Source organism: Sorex fumeus, unplaced genomic scaffold, assembly GCF_029834395.1.
Source record: "Sorex fumeus unplaced genomic scaffold, SorFum_2.1 ptg000006l, whole genome shotgun sequence".
NCBI lineage: Eukaryota > Metazoa > Chordata > Mammalia > Eulipotyphla > Soricidae > Sorex > Sorex fumeus.
The window spans coordinates 10,351,502-10,365,679 of NW_026606063.1; the positions used below are offsets into that span (position 1 = coordinate 10,351,502).

Consider the following 14,178-nt stretch of genomic DNA (forward strand, 5'->3'; position numbering starts at 1 on the left):
GCCCGCCGGCCCGCCGGCCCGCCGCGTACCTGCAAGGCCCGGCCCGCGCCCCCTAGCGGCCACGGCGCCAACACACCACGCTTTTAGCAAAAAGTAGATTTTTATTACAGCAGCAACTGAGGCAAATGAATGGAATGGCCCCCCAGGGCCACCGGCAGCACCACCCTTCTCGCCCGCCCCGTCCGCCCAGCGGCTCCCCAGGGCCTCGGGCCGCCGGTCCACACAGGCTGGGCGGGGCCGGCAGTCTGCTACTAGCCCCCGACTGAAGGCTGCTGAGAATGCCCAGGCCCACGTCTGTGCAAAACGAGTAAACAAAGTGCAGAGGGGAGGGAAGGGGCGGGGGAGGTGATGCTCAGAACCAGGGAGCCCCGAAGCCCTCCTGAACGACCCAGGAGAGGGAGGGGCCTCAGGGGGTAATACTGACTGGGGGAGGGCGGGGAGGCTGGGCCCGAGGGGGCCGCAGTGGAGTGGAGGGCCTGGCCCGCGCCAGCTCTAGGAGGAGACGGTGACAGCGGCGGAGTTGAGGGTGCTGTTCCGGGCGAAGTTGAACTTGTTCAGGGTCTCCTCCAGCAGGGACGTCAGCCGGCTCTGGTCCGCCTGCGGGAGAGCGCGATCGGTCAGACAGAGGCCAGAGGCAGCGGGCAGGGCAGCCCAGGGCAGGACCCTCACCTCACTAATGAAGCCCAGCTGGACCAGCTCAGCTGCCAACTCAGGGATGTTCTCATCTGACAGAGAAACAGGAGAGGGTGAGAGGTGTGGGAGGGGGCGGCCAAGAGAGCCACTCAGACTAGCCTGGCTGGGGAAGAACCAAACAAGCAGAACCTCAGAGGCGCACCCTCCCACCGGGCGTTCGCAGCCACCCACCCCTGCAGCCTGTCCCTCACAGATAAGACTCACTTGGCATCAGGTCACAGCTCAGGTGCCGGTTCAGTTTGTCCTCCAGTTTCAGCAGAAGGGTCAGCTGGAGAACAGGACACTCAGAAACCGAGGCTCCTGAGCCCAGCCTCTGCCCGCCCACCCGCCTGCCCGCCACAGTGAGCCTGGGCCTTACGTGGTGTTTCACACCCTCCTCCACGGACTCAATGTTGCACTGCATCAACACCACCTGCAGCAGGGGTGACACAGGGGTGCTCGTGTGGGGCCCAGTGCATACCAACGGCCCAGGCCCCACAACATGGTTGCCAGGGAGCAGAAACACTCCTCTCTAAAGCACTAGATTTTTCTTCTTTTTTGGGGGTGGGGGGGAGGTGTAGAGGGGCCAACTCAGCTCAGCCATGCTCAGGGCTTACTCTTGGCTCTGTGGTCAGGTATCACTGCAGGTGGTGTTCTCAGGGTCGACCGTATGTGATGGCAGGGACTGAACAGACATCAGCCGCACGCAAAGCAGACACCTAACCCCCTGTACTATGGTCCCTAAAACAATGGTTTTCAATTGTCACAAATCCATTGGCCACAGGTAATAGTTAAAAGCTACTGCTCTGGGGGGCCGGAGCGATAGTACAGTGGGGAGGGCGTTGGCCTTGCACACGGCCAACCTGGGTTCAAACCCCGGCATCCCATATGATCCCTCAAGCACCACCAGGGAGCCTGGGGTGCTGAATGCAAAACCAGGAGTTTCAAAAAACTGAGCATCGCTGGGTGTGGTCAAAAAGCAAAAATTTAAAAAAATTCTTTAAAACACTGCTCTGGAGACCATGGGCCGGAGGATAGTACAGCTGGTGACTTCAATCCCTGGCACTTTAAATGGTCCCCCTGGCCCCAGCAGGAGTGATACGAGTGCAGCCGAGTCAGGAGTTAAATCCTGAGCATGGCCAAGTGCAGCTGAAAAATTTAAAACATTGGTCTGAAGAACAAAAGCCTGACTCAAGCTGCTGTCCCTCCCTTCCACCAGAGATCCCCAGAGGCCTCACCTTGCGCGTCTCCACCTCAGCTGGCTCAGGTGTTGGGGTCTTGACAGAGGGGGGCACCACAGGTGATGTCACCTCCTCCTGCTGTGGTTGCTGTGGCCGAGGCAGCCCAAAGGCCGTCAGGGGGTAGATGCCATTCCTAGAGGGAGATGCGACAGGTCACCCGCGCTCCTTGGACATGCCTGTGGACACCCACCCCTGCTCCTCAGAGCCTTTCCTGTCACTCTCCCCTCACCTGACATCTTCGAGGAATTTATCCAACTCCAGAGCTGGTGACTGGGAGTATCTGGAGGAGGAAAGAAAATGATGGAGAAAGGAAAGCAGGGTGCTGCCTCTGTCAGACAATGGACAACAACAGAGCCGAGAGAGCGGCCTGTGAGTTCCCCTCAAGTTACTCACAGAGTCTGAACTGGGTCTCTTCCTGGGCCTGCAGGGATTTCAGCCAGTACAGCACTCGTATCCATGTTTTTGGTGATCTCCTCCAAAGCATTCTCGGGGATCATATCTGGAGGCATGACAAACGGGGAGTTACGGATACCGTGTTGCACAGCATAATCATCAGTGATTATTATCTAACTTATAAAGAGTTGTCAAGAGTCTCTGGACTGAAAAAAGAATAGTCCAGTGATTGTGTGGGCTGCTGACTCTACGGTGAAACGTGTAAATCAGATTAGCATCCTACATCAATGTGCCCCAATGGGGTAGGCCCCAACGATATTCAAGGGGGCCACGGGTGAAAATCACATAAAGCGGGCCCAATCACGGGGACGGAGGGAGGGGGCACAGGAGGTAACAAGGTCAGAGAAGGTCGAGAAACTGGTCTAGAAGACCCAGGGAGCCCAGGGCAAAGAATCCCTTTAAGTAGAAAGGAAAGGTGAGCACTCAGTTGAAGGCCCCGGAGTCGGGGGAGCCAAGGGGACTCACGCTGGTGTCCCACGATGCAGTGGGCAGCGAGGAGTTTAAGCGAGGGCACCTCAAACAGTGCCGGGTGGAACAGAAGTTCTCTGGCTGTGGGTCTTTGAGCGGGCTCAGGCTGCAGGCACTTCTGAATGAACTCCTGGACAAGCAAGCAGGAAGCACATCAGTCACCCAGGCCAACCCCTGGCAGGAGGGGAGCAGGCGCGCTCTTCCTTACATCTCCCCGGCACAAGGCTCTGACGGTGCTGGGTGTTCAGCTCTTGATGTGGAACAAAGGGAGAGGCCACCCCCATAGGTACCTGAGCTGGGCCTCCGCCTCCAGTCCCAGAGGCTAGTGCAGGGTCAGGTGTCAGCGAGCTCCTGGGGCTGCAAACCAGTCCTCCCTCTCCCCACTAAGCAAGCCTAGAGGAACCTGTGGGGAACTCTGGGTTCGAGGACGCCCCAGGATGGGAATCCCGGCCGAGGCACATCTCTTTTAGGTAGGGATTGTGGCAGGACGGGTGCTATTCCCGAGTCAGGAGCAACTACTAAATTAATGGGGGATCGTAAGTGGTGCTAGTGATCAACCCAGGGCCACCGTCTGCAAGGCAAGCACCTTAACCCTTGTGCCATCTCTCAGCCCCAACACTGCACTGCGGCTTCACAGAGGGACGGAGGAGGGAATGGGGAGAAGGAAGGAAAAAAGGGGAAGGGGGAGGGAGGGAAGGAAGAAGGGAAGGGTGCATTCTGCTGTGAGGGGAAACAAAACCAAAAGAACCTCGGTGCTCGCCACCACCCCTCAAGTCGAGCAGCATGTGAGTGTGCTCAGAAGGGTCTGAGCAACGCCAAGGCCTCCTTGTACCTTCTACTCACTTTGTACCTTTGATTCTTTTTCTTCTTTTTCTGCTCTCCAACCTCAACCACAAGCGCTTTTTTTTTTAAGTGTCTGGATCAAACCTACGTTTCTTGCTTGCAGATATATACTCCACCACTGAGTCACCCCCAAATTCTTTTCTCTTTACCATGTGAACTCAGGAATTTTTTAGATCACATCTGGCAATGCACAGGGGTTTTTCTTGGCTCTACACTCAGTAATTACTCCTGGCAGTGCTCAGGGGACGATATGGGATGCTGGGCATCGAACCCAGGTGGGCCGTGTGCAAGACTAACACCCTCCCCACTGTACTATTGCTCCAGCCCTGAACTTATTATTTTTCTACCTGTCTTTTAACTCTGTTCTAAGGGCTAAGGGAACTGGTGGTCTGTGGTCCTAGTGTCTAGATGGTGCCTGATTTTGTCTCCCTTCTCTCAGATCTGCCTCCCCTCTGCAAACTTATCCACCGTGGTCAATAATAATCACCAGGGCAGGGATGGAGCTATAGCACAGCGGGTAGGGCGTTTGCCTTGCACATGGCCGACCCAGGTTCAATTCCCAGCATCCCATATGGTCCCCCGAGCACTGCCAGGAGTAATTCCTGAGTGCAGAGCCAGGAGGAACTCCTGAGCATCGTCAGATGTGACCCAAAAAGAAAAAAAAAATCACCAGCATTAGTCAGATAATATACCAAGTACAATAGGATTTGCACATAGCTGATCCCATATAGCACCTTGAGCACTGCCAGAATTCCTGAGTGAAGAGCTAGAAATAACCCTGAGCATCACCGAGTGGCCCAAAAACAAAAAGAATGCATAAAATTAAAAAAATCAAGATGAGGGGCTGGAGCATTAACATGGTGGGTAGGGCACTTGCCTTGCATGCAGCTGAACCAGGTTCAATCCCCAGTATCCAAGCCCTCCAGGAGTGACCTCTGCGCACAGAGCCAGAAGTAAACCCTAAGCACCACTTGGATGTGACCCAAAAACAAACAAAAAAGAGAAATCAAGGTGGGCCAGTAGTATAGCTGAGTGGCAGACCTGGATCCTGAAACTTGAAAAAATAAAAATATCAGGGCTGGAGCAACAGCACAGAGGGTAGGGCATTTGCCTTGCATGCGGCCAACCCAGGTTCGATTCCCAGCATCCCATATGGTCCCCTGAGCACCGCCAGGAGTAATTCCTGAGTGCAGAGCCAGGAGTAACCCCTGTGCATCGTCAGGTGTGACCCAGAAAGCAAAAAAATAAATAAATGAAATAAAAATATCAAGATGGTTGTCTGAGAGCATTAAAATATTACATTAAGTATGCCACACTACAATAAAATTAGTTTACCTCCATACAGCCTGGAGTCAAGTAGATCCATACAGATACACTCAAATGAACCTGTGTGTGTGAGAGTACGTGCCACACCCAGTGGTACCACTCCTGGCTCTGTACTCAGGGATCATTCCTAGTGGGGGGCCATATGGGGTGTCAGGAATTAAACCCGTGTCAGCCATGTACAAGGCAACCTATACAATCTCTCTGCAGGAACACACAACCCTTAATCCCAGTTTGTTTTTTTTCTGGGTTTACCCTAAAGGCACAAAGGGGCTACTCCTGGCTCAATGTTCAGTCACTTCAAGCAGTGTTCTGGGGGCCATTTGGTGCTCAGGATCAAATCTGGGCCTCCTACTCACAACACAATCCAGCCTTTTGAGCCATCTCCCCAGCCCCCCGAATATTACCCATCTTGAATACATAATGTGCATGCATATGTAAAAAATGTGTGCATAAACGCCTAAGGAACACTGTAACACTGCTGTCCTGCTGCTCATGATTTACTCTAGCGGGCACCGGTAACGTGTCCACTGTGAGACTTGTTGTTACTGTTTTTGGCATATCGAATACGCCACGGGGAGCTTGCCAGGCTCTGCCATGCAGGCAAGATACTCTCGGTAGCTTGCCGGGCTCTCCGAGAGGGACAGAGGAATCGAACCCGGGTCGGGCGTGTGCAAGACAAACGTCCTACCTGCTGTGCTATCGCTCTAGCCTTTACTGCCTAAGGAAAGGAATAACTTTTGTCCATCCATTTTTTCTGTTAAAAGTTCTCCTGCTTTTGAAGAACCAAATCCCAGCAGGTAGAAAGGAAGAAAAAACCTGAGGTGGGAAACGATCCTGAACATTCTCACCCTCTGTAATGGATCTTCTAGAAGCTGGATGGAGCTGCTGATGGCTTCCTGTGGCACATAGGAGGATTCTCCGTTGCCCTGAATCTCTAGCACCGCCATCTGCAGCAAGAGGGAAGCCAAGAAAAAGCCGAGCCATAAGACCCTCGGCGTGTCCAGCGGACTCCCTCCGGACCGGTCCTTACTTCTGCATCTCCTCCTTCCCTTTTCTAATTTGATGCCTTTCAACCATCACCCCGGCCATCACTCCTCACCTCCAGGGCACACATGCCGAAAGAGTAGATGTCCACGGCTGTTGTCACATTAGTGACTTCTAGGGAAAGAGGAGGCTTTGGTGAATCAGAGATGGAGGCAAGGGTGGCAGAAATGCTTAAGACGTGTGCCAACAGAGAAAAACGAGATGTGCCAGGATGGTTAGCTCGCTACGTCCCTGACGTGATAAGGTAGAGACGGGGAGATGGGGACCAGGCAGAGAAACTGGGATGCCTCACCTCCATACTCCGGGGCGAAGAAGTGCAGATTCTTCTGTTCTTCCCGACAAGTCTTCACATGATTGTTGATGGTGTCAGGAGCCACTGGGAGTAGGGGAGACAGCCACAATCTGACCACCGCAAGGCTCAGAGTCTCACTCCAGAGAGGCCCCCCAGAGCAACTCGCTCCTGAAGCCTCTGTCCCTCCACGGGCACAGACCGGCCCTTTGCCGTGGCGAGCCACAGGGCAAACACGAGCAGCACCTGCTGTCCTCCTCCTTTTTTCCTTCTCTCCTTCCTCTTTACCTCCCTCTTTCTTCCTGCCCTTCCTAGTCTAGCGCTGTCCAACTAAGGTCCTATGCTACTTCAGGAGCAACAGCCACTCCGACACGAGCTAGCAGGTGACTGGGGGCTCTGGGCTGGCCACAGAACAACCAGAAAACTAAGGAAAAACTTTCCCTTCCGTCCTGCTCACCGTTTCCCAAGCCCAGAGACAGCGAACTCCTGCGCATGGGACTGTGTACAGTCTGGCTCCGGCCTCTACCCCCGGAAGCACGAACACAGACAGTGCCCCCTAACTGTGGCCAGAGGCCTCCGACACTTGGGAAGGGAGCATGAGAAGGATGAACGTACAACCGAGGATGCAGTCGCCGCCTTCCCCACCTGACGCCTGAAACCCGGAAAGAGCTTCAACTGAACCAAGGCCTGGACACCAGTGTCACTTTTGGTCCACCAAACATTTTAGACCCCTTCCTCCCGACTACAGCCTCGAACAGTGCCTGCCGCCAAGCTGCAAGAGGAACCAGGGCCGAGCCCCATCTGGACTCACTCAGGTCGGTAACAAGGACTACGAACCACAGAGTCCGTGAGCACAGTATGAGTCGGGGAACCAGACTGATGAGGAGGGGAAGGAAGAATCCGGCATGGAAGTGGCCAGCCAGGCAGAATCCACAGAAAACAGGCAGGCGCTGGCAGGGCAAGCAGGCGAGGGCCGACAGGCAGGCAGAAGCCGTCAAGCAGCTAGGCGGTGGGGAGGGGACCTGCGCTCGCTCCCGTGACTGCATGCACTGGGCAGCCGCAAAGAGGAGCAGGGGAGCACAAACGGAGCCCCAAGAGGGGCGGAGGGAGCTCTCACCATTAGCAAAAATCCTATGAAAGACTGTTGGGAGCAGAGCAGCCCGTAAGCGGGAGGGAGGAAAACAGAGAGAAGTCGTGAGCGATGGAGCAGCCAAGCCCCGGACAAATGGACACACCAACACCACACGACACAGCACGCGGACGTGATCGATGCTGCACACGGAAACACGGCAAAGGACAGCACTCACAGCAGCTCAGCCTGGAACCTCCTCTGGTGGGGTCTGGCCCCGGGGGCTCGAGTCACAACTTCCACTCACCTCTCACCCCTTCCCATCCTAGGAACTCAGCCCTGGCGATTGATTCCTTCACCCACCCGTCTCCGTCCACCGAGGTGGCGGCCAGGTGCTGTCCCCGCTCACTGACTGGTGGGCCTCTCCGAGAGTTCCCCTCGCTGGCCAGGCCCTCGCTCACCAGCCAGCTGCTCCCCCGTTCATCTTACCCCCGTGGCTCCCAAATTCCCGAGGCTCCCCTGCCCAGAAGCTCTCCCTCCCCTCACCAGAGCCAATCTTGATGAGTCCGTTGTGCTGGATGAAGATGGTGTCACAGGTCAGGTTCCCATGGATGATGGGGGGGTCACAGGAGTGCAGGTAGCTGTGGGGGCACTGGGCTGTTAGAGGGGCCACTGGGAAATTAAGGGCAAGGGGACCCAGGGGTTAAGGAGAGCAAGGGCCAGGTCTCCTGCTGGTCACAACAATAATCCCCACACTGACTCTCCGTACACCTGAGGAAGGCGGTCAACAGCTGGCTAAGCAAGAGGAGGAAGAGGAGGGAGGTCGGAGCCTGGTTAGGGCATTAGGGTGGACCCTCTAATTGCCCCCACGGGGCCTAAGCTTGACAGGATGACTCAGAGAGTGGGAGAGGCAAAAACAGCAGAGTAGAACCCCGAAGTCTGTTGGGAGGAACTAAATCAGGCTCTACGGGACAGACACTGCCAGACCCCGCTTACCTGAGGGCGGACAGGATCTGAGTGCACCATCGCTTCCAAGCCTGGGGCAGATGGACGGACGGATGGTCAGCAGAACCCCCCGACCCGCCATTCAACCGCTGCCCTCGAGCCCCTCCCGTAAGCATCACCTCATGTCCCAAAGCCAACCGAAAACTTGCCCATTCTCTCGAAATACCTTTTCATTCATAGTCTTGTGGTTCTTTTTGGTTTTCTTCAGAAACTGCTTAAGACTCCCAGAAGACATATATTCTGTGATAAAAATGACCTGGGAAGGCAGAGCACACAAATAATGTCTTAGAGCGGAAATGACCCCCTCTCTGGAAACGTATATGCCAGAGCTATGTTAAGCTGGGAAGTGCGGGGGGATTTATCAGAGCGCGTATCTGGGGCCACGCCCAGCACCATCCTCTGGACCTAGTGGTTTACTGCTCGAGTCATGTGCTGCTTGGAGCCCAGCAGGGTAATACCCAGCGCTGGGTGAGGGCCAGGGGCTAATGTGGTGCCAGGGATCAAAATCAGGTATACGCTGAGGTATATGCTCCACCCCTTGCCGGAAGTTTTCTCAGTTCCTATCCTTTTGCTCTCTTGGTACCACTACTGAGATTTAGCAAGACACAACAACTGAGCAACAAGAACTACGACAGGAGAAACACACGCACTCATTTCTGCCCTCTAGAACCAGACAGAAAAGCGCAGGCAGTGAGCCCAACTCTCATTTCCACTGCAGCTGAGTCCAGTTCTGCTCCCAAGCCAACCTGGGTTGCTTCTGGCCATCCCCAGTGGTGCTCCTGGCTCTATACAGAGGCATGAACTCCTGCAAAGCTCGGGAAACCATACTGAGTGCCGGGGATAGAGCCCAGGTCAGCCATGTGCAGAGCAAGTGCCCTACTATCGTTCTGGCCCTATTTTTTTTTAATTTTTTAATTTTGCAGTGCAAGAGGTTGAATCCAGAGCCTCACACATGCCAAGCATGTGCCCTATCTCGGAGTCACTCCACAGCCCTAAACCACTGGTTTATTTTTGTTTGTTTTGTTTTTTTAGATCACACCCAGCAATGCACAGGGGTTACTCCTGGCTCTGCACTTAGGAATTACTCCTGGCCGTGATTAGGGGACCATATGGGACGCTGGGAATCAAACCTGGGTCGGCCGCATGCAAGGCAAACGCCCTACCCGCTGTGCTATCGCTCCAGTCCCTAAACCACTGTTTTAATCTCTCAAACACAAGCAAAAATTTCTTACCCTGGCCTTGTTCTCTTTAATGTCGGCCCAATACTTGTGAAACTTAACAATGTTGAGGTGTTCCAACTGAATTAGATTATCAAACACAGCACGGACCTTTTCCTGGAGCAGGGGAGAAAGGGGAATTACAGGTTACAGGGTTAAACGGTCACTACAACCTGAAAAAGTCATTCCCGCGCTCTCCCCAGAAATGATGTGTCGCCGACATAGTCTCATCACAGTTCCCCAGGACCAACTCCTCTTTAACTCCAGTGCCCTAACTGCCCACAGGCTCATCCTCGGCCACGGCCTACCTCCTGCAGCTTGTAGTTCTTGCGCTCAGAGAACTGGACCTCATTCCACACCACCTCGACACCCTCCTCCGTGTCCATGGCCAGGTATGCGCTGTCGATCCCCGGCACATTCCGCTGATTCACCTGAAAATCAAGTCACTGTGTGAGCCCCCACTTTACTCTCCGTGGGTCCCCACCGAATGAGCTTCTCTCCGCACTCTCCCCGCGGAGGAGGCCCTCTCCAGGGTGGCTTCCCTCCTCACCTCTTCCCGTCTCTTCTGCCAGCGTCCACAGGGGGACTCTTCCAAGATCTCAGACTCATCTTCACTCTCTTCTTCTTCCTCTGGGGAGGCAGCTGAGTTCGTGGAGGTCAGAGGAGGTGACACTGAGGTCAGGCCAGGAGCCGAGGAGGAGGATTCTACCTTGGGGTCAGAGCCACTGCTAAGCACCGTCTGGGACTCCCCCTCCGACATGCTGGAACGAAGGCTCAGGCCTGCAGTGGCTGAGGCAAGAAAGAAGCAGAGGGGGTCAGCCAGGAGAGAACTAGAAAGATTTTACCCGAAAAAACCTCAAAGGGGGGTTAAAACAAGCCAACAAAACACCTAACCCCCTCAGCACTACCCTCTCTGTTTCATTTTGTTTTGGGGTCACACCTGATGGTAATCCAGAAGTTACTTAGGCATAAGGTGTGTTTTAGTTAATCCTCATTCGGCATTCAGGGATCACTCCTGGCAGTGCTCAGGGACGATCTAGGTGCCGGGGATGAAACTGGAGTCAGCATCATGAGAGGCCAGCGCCCTGTCTCTCGGGCCCCCACACCTCCATTTCCTGTTAGCCCCGCACCCAAATCAATGAACAATAACAACTTTCCTTACCTCCAGGACAGCTGTCTCGGAAGATGGCCCACCCAAGAGTGACAAACTTAAGATTTGTGGCAGTAAATTTTAGTAAGATACCAAGGGCAAAGTGCAACCAGGCACCCACTTCATCAGAGCGAGTACTCACCAACAGTCTACACCAGAAAGCTACGCACTATAAGCTATTTAGAATGAATGACTGCAATCTGCCCGAAGGTGTGACTTGTAACACCATTTCAGCCAGTGAAACCCTTAGCTGACTTCTTCCTTACAGGTAATCTTGGCATTCACGCTCCACCCCTGCTACACAGGAGAAGCCGGCCAGCTCATGGGGCGGCAGCCACTCCAGACCAGGTGAGTGGCCCTGGTTAGTGATTTCATCCCTGATGACCTCACCTTCCCTGTGATGTGTGTGTGTGGCAAGGGGGTATTGGTCAGCAACAAGCTCCACGCATTTAACAAATGTTTACTAAGCACTTAGCCTGGGTCCAGCACTGGGGCGAGGAGCCTGAGCGACAACAGTGGAAATAAATGAGATCCCTGAACTCGAGCCACCAACTTTGAGCAGCTCTCAGGTTTCAAGATTTCACTTCCCATGGCTCAAAAGCTCCATTCTCTGAGGCCCTGGACTGGACAAACCGATTCCTCGCATGTCCAAATAACTCAAGATCTTGGGCTGGAGTGATAGCCTTGCACGCGGCCAACCCGGGTTCGATTCCCAGTCTCCCATATGGTACCCCAAGCACTGCCAGGAGTAATTCCTGAGTGAAGAATCAGGAGTAAACCCTATGTATCGCCGGAAGTGACCCAAAAAGCTAAAAAATAAATAAAAAAAAACAAGTAACTCAAGATCTCAGGGCAAAAAGCAGTTGAGGGGCTGAAGAAAGCCCAGTGGGCTGGAGTGAGTGCAGGGCTCTGAACCACTCATCCTCCCAAGCACCACCAGGAGTCACCCCAGTAGGCCTTGCCACCACTGGGGACCCTCAACCCCCCCCCAAAAAAAAAACCTTCAAGACAGAAGCATCACAGAATATTATTTTTCTGGGACATGGGTACTTGAAGAAAAGCACTCACCAAGGGTCAATGTCGCCAGGATTGGCCACAATAAGGGCCTACCTGAAGAGCAAAACCAGGGGCCCTTTCCTTGGTACTAAACCACTCCAGGACAACCACTGAACATTATTACATAGTAACAAAACATTAAGAACAAAAACTGTGAAAGAGATCAAAAGCTTATTCTAGGTTCAAGTTTGGAAATAACCTGGCAAGTGTTAGGATGCCCCGAGTCACTTTGGAATAAAGACCCTGATCAACTCTCCTCTGAAAAGCCACATTTTTTTCCCTTTGTGGTGAGTGAACCCCGGCAAGGCCTATAATTCCTGTTCCCCAGCACCAGAGTCCTTTGTTTTCAGAACTGGGTGACCCTGTCTGCCCTTCTGGCCCCCACCCTACCCGGTGTTTAGCTCAAGTGGAGGTATGTGTACTAGACAGCTGACATCCCCAATAAATACCAGATAACAAAGCAGTCCAGAGAAGACAGGCAAGCTGTTCTTTCTGGGTGATTTCCCAAAGACCTTCCCTATCAGAGATATTTTATTCAACCAGCCACTAGGAAAGTTAGTTACCATCTGTAGCAAGAAAGTCGCAAGGCACGGCTTTCTAAGGGAACCGCATCTACAAAAGGAATCTCGCATCTGCACAGCTGACAACAGGTAAAATACCTGCCTCATTCGCCTACTGGAAGCCTCGTCGCCAACTCTGGGCCCAGGAGGGCCCCGGCGGCGGGAGAAGCCCCAGGCTCGGGGAGACGCGGCCTTGGGACGCGCTGGTCCACGCCCGTGCCCCAAGCGGGCAAGATGCGGGCCAGACGGCGGGGGCCCCGCAGGGCTGAAGGGCTCGCTGCACCCCGCACCCGCGGCGTCTCCCCACCGTTCCAAAGTTTCCACGGGAGCCCGTGGGCCGAGGGCCCGAGGCAAGCATCCCCTGCCTCCGGGTCGCGCACGACCCCTGCCGCGCGCGCCGAGGCCGGGCCGTGCTGCCACGCTTCTCTCGGCCACTTTCCTCCCACGGGCCGCGGCCGCCGCGTGGGCATGAGGCCGGCCCGGCGGCCGCTCGCAGGCCGCGCTCGGCCGCGGGGGACCCGCCAAGGCGCCGGAAACGGGAGGCCGAGGCCGCCGCCACCTCATCAAAGGCCCGGGGCCCGCGGCGCCGTCAGGGACGCAGGCCCCGCCCCCGCGCAGGCGGCGCGCCCGGCCCCGAGCACGCGCGGCCCCGACGCTGCGCTTCCGCCGGGCCCGCGCCCGCGCCCGCGCCCGCGCCGCCGCGGCCCCGCCCCCCCCCGCCCGAGTTCCACACGGACGCCCGGGCCTCGCGCCCCGCGGCCGCAGGGTTCCGGGCGGCCGGCGCCGGGGGAGCATCGCGGCGGCCGGGAGGCTCGGGGGAGCCGCGGCGGCCTCGGGGCCCCGGCGAGCCCGGCCCGGGTCGCGGAGGGCGCAGGGCCGCCCCCAGACACCCTCCGGCCGGGGCTGCCCCCCAGCCCGCCCCGCGCCGCGCCGGGACGCCGACCCCGGCGCCTCCGCGCCCCAGGCCTCCGGGCCCCGCGGCCTGCCCCGCGCTCACCTCTCGGCTCGGCGGCCCGCAGCCTGCGCTTCGGCTCCCAGCTCGGGTTCGGGCCCGGGATCCGACAGACGCTCCCTCACAGCTGCGCTCCGCAGCGCAACCGAACTGCGGGCCCCGCCCTCGCGGCGTCCCGACCAACAGTGGGCGGGGCCGCGGCGCCGTCGGGCTGCCATTGGCCGGGGCGCCGGGGGCGGGGCCCGGGGCCGGCCGCTCGCGGGCTCGCTGGGCGGGGCCCCGCCGCGTCTCCTCCCCCGGAGCCCGTCGGGCCGAGACCTCTCGCCGCGCCCGAGGCCGGCGCTCCCGCGGCGGGCTCGTCCCGCTGTCCGCCCCTGCGTCCAGGCCAGGTGGCCTCGAGGCGGCCGCCTGGGCCAAGGGAAGGCCTTCCCCTCCGCGTCTCGAAGGCGCCATGACACTTCTGGCCCGACTCGAGACAAAAGGAGCGAGAGACGTGGCCTCCATCCATCCCAGGGCCGCGCGGGCCGCTCGCATCACTTGCGGCCGGACTCCCTGCAGGACGCCGGAAAACTTTCCTTTTATTTTTACTAAGCACGCTCACGCTGCAAAAGCCATCGTTAACGCTTCGTGACCGAAACTTTGCAAGAGGTTTTCGCGTTTTCTCAGTCGATCGTTTAAAAAAAAAAAAGTCATTCGATGATTCCTGACAAGGCGGAAATCTGAATCAGAGGCTTTAAGCTATTGGATGAAAGTGGATTAAAGCCAAACCTAAGAAACAGATTCGTCCAAAACTTCCGTAAAAACTGGGTTTCAGGGGCCCCAGAAGAGGTTTT

The 14,178-nt window shown here is 56.2% G+C and overlaps 1 protein-coding gene across 2 annotated transcripts; it reads right to left on the bottom strand.

The window, feature by feature from the left end:
• Positions 1–44: 44 nt before the first annotated feature.
• NRBP1 (nuclear receptor binding protein 1) lies at positions 45–13,461 on the bottom strand. Of its 2 annotated transcripts, XM_056122365.1 has the most exons (19): positions 13,391–13,461; positions 10,178–10,416; positions 9,936–10,058; positions 9,643–9,744; positions 8,577–8,666; positions 8,402–8,442; positions 7,952–8,046; positions 7,454–7,477; positions 6,340–6,423; positions 6,103–6,161; positions 5,852–5,950; positions 2,832–2,964; positions 2,307–2,412; positions 2,143–2,193; positions 1,911–2,046; positions 1,052–1,105; positions 898–961; positions 670–725; positions 45–597 (listed from the first exon to the last, which is right to left on the bottom strand). In XM_056122365.1, exons 2-19 carry the CDS (start codon positions 10,385–10,387, stop codon positions 493–495), a joined length of 1,632 nt encoding a protein of 543 aa, XP_055978340.1. In that variant the 5' UTR covers positions 10,388–10,416; positions 13,391–13,461; the 3' UTR covers positions 45–492. The 2 variants fall into 2 exon arrangements, with proteins under 2 accessions (XP_055978340.1, XP_055978348.1); XM_056122373.1 differs by lacking the exon at positions 7,454–7,477 and having other exon boundaries at positions 47–597; positions 13,391–13,460.
• Between the last annotated feature and the right edge of the window lie 717 nt (positions 13,462–14,178).

What these genes read in the sequence shown, in the direction of transcription:
- NRBP1 (XM_056122365.1), bottom strand. Translation starts at nt 10,387, where the DNA reads ATGTCGGAGGGGGAGTCCCAGACGGTGCTTAGCAGTGGCTCTGACCCC. An exon ending in CAGATCCTGTCCGCCCTCAG is followed by an intron (nt 8,047 to 8,401) that starts GTAAGCGGGGTC and finishes GTGCCCCCACAG; the next exon opens with CTACCTGCACTCCTGTGACC. An exon ending in AAATTCCTCGAAGATGTCAG is followed by an intron (nt 2,047 to 2,142) that starts GTGAGGGGAGAG and finishes ATCTCCCTCTAG; the next exon opens with GAATGGCATCTACCCCCTGA.